The sequence below is a fragment of the Plasmodium cynomolgi genome, assembly GCF_000321355.1.
Source record: "Plasmodium cynomolgi strain B DNA, scaffold: 0752, whole genome shotgun sequence".
Classification (NCBI taxonomy): Eukaryota; Apicomplexa; class Aconoidasida; order Haemosporida; family Plasmodiidae; genus Plasmodium; species Plasmodium cynomolgi.
In genome coordinates this window covers 1-1,662 of record NW_004193034.1, presented here as the reverse complement: position 1 = coordinate 1,662, position 1,662 = coordinate 1, and the positions used below count along the sequence as shown (strand labels likewise).

The window sequence follows — 1,662 nt, the reverse complement described above, 5'->3', positions numbered from 1 at the left end:
CATTCTAAGATAATTCTAATTTTTATTCAAATGTATTATAATAAAATGGATATATTTTTAAATTTTTGAATACCTTAAGAAGTAAAATAAAGCACCCCTTCCATCAGACACACCAATAATAGGAGCTGGTTCTACTTGTCCTAAAGTTTCAGTAATGAAACTTTCCATTTTATCTAACAGCCCTTCAGTACCACCTCTTGGTGTCTTTTGTTCTCGTGATATATTTCTTCTTTCTGATAGATTCTTTACCTCTTGTTCATTTGATACATGTTGGATTATTGCTGGATTCTTCAGTGTTTTGAAGCTCTTTACATGAATTTCTGATACTTGATCTTCGGATTGTAGTTCTAGTGATGCTTGTTCCCTTTCTGCATCTTCGCGTGATGGTAGTTGGTTTGATGCTTTTTCATTTTCTATGTCTTTCCTTGGATGTTCTGATTCATTACGTTGCTGTGTTTTTGGTGCAACATTTGAAACTAATGCTGATTCAGCTTCTCTAGGAATTGGAACCGTAAAATTTTGAAGTTCCGTTAACATTCCATTTAATAACCTTAAATTACATTTCTCATTATACGATTCATTTTTAATTATTTCTTTAAAATTTCATATTGAACCAATAGATTCATGATTTATTATATTCTATTCTATAGAGTCATTAGATAAATGAATTAAAAAACTAAGTTTGTTACATAATTCATCATCGGAAGTTGTATGTTTGTAATTATTGGAAATTTTAAATTCATTATATAAATAAAAAATTTTATATAAGGTTAACATTCTCTTATATATGTCATCATCTAGGTGTCTTATATAATTTTCACATGAATATTCGACATCATAATTATTATGTCTTTTGTTATAGAATATCTTTACAAACTCCCTAAAAATACTGTAATCTACTTTATGTACATCACTATAATGGGTCCTCAAACTTTCGTTCAATTTGAAGTTAATATAATTACAAGTTGTGTTTGTATAAGAGTGCCAAAAAACACCATCATTTCCTAGACGTGCTGCTAGTTCATTAATAATATTATGTTTAAAGAATTCATTATACTTGGCTTCTCCTAAGGAATTCAATGCAATTTCAAGGTATACCTTATTTCGATCACTCAATGTAGGCTCATCTAACTGTTTGCTTAAATATTCGTGGCATTTATAGCTAAGATACTAAGGGGGGAAATATATCAATTAAAATTAATATTATGTAAAATTATATGATATAAATTATTTTGTTATATAATGCATATAAGTCATTTAAAATAATATTTATAGAAAGTATTCTCTATAAAAATGATAAATTACCTTATCATGAGATCCATTACAGTAGTTTGTCATTTTTTGAAGAGAGATAGATAAATGATATATAATTAGTTCGTATTATAACATTTATTATTTCCTGAAATGTTAAAATGGAATAGAAAAATATTCTTCGCATGATATTTAATTAATTTTTTTAAATTAAATCGTATAATCATATATTTGTATAACGATTAATTTATATAGTGTTATGATTAAAGTGTAAAAAGAAAAACTAAAATAAAAAATTAACATACAATAAAATAACTTATATAATATAGCCTAAAATAATTATTTCCTAATAAATTAACACATGTATAAATATTTTTCAATCCAATTATTATGTTTTATAGATAAAAGCAT

General features: G+C 25.5%; 1 protein-coding gene across 1 annotated transcript; it reads right to left on the bottom strand.

Annotated features, from left to right (window-relative positions):
- Positions 1-75: 75 nt before the first annotated feature.
- Positions 76-1,338, bottom strand: PCYB_005490 (CYIR protein; the record flags this gene model as incomplete). The annotated part of the gene is made up of 3 exons (XM_004227970.1): positions 76-537; positions 640-1,170; positions 1,306-1,338. 2 exons carry the CDS (start codon positions 1,336-1,338, stop codon positions 640-642), a joined length of 564 nt encoding a protein of 187 aa, XP_004228018.1. The 3' UTR covers positions 76-537.
- Between the last annotated feature and the right edge of the window lie 324 nt (positions 1,339-1,662).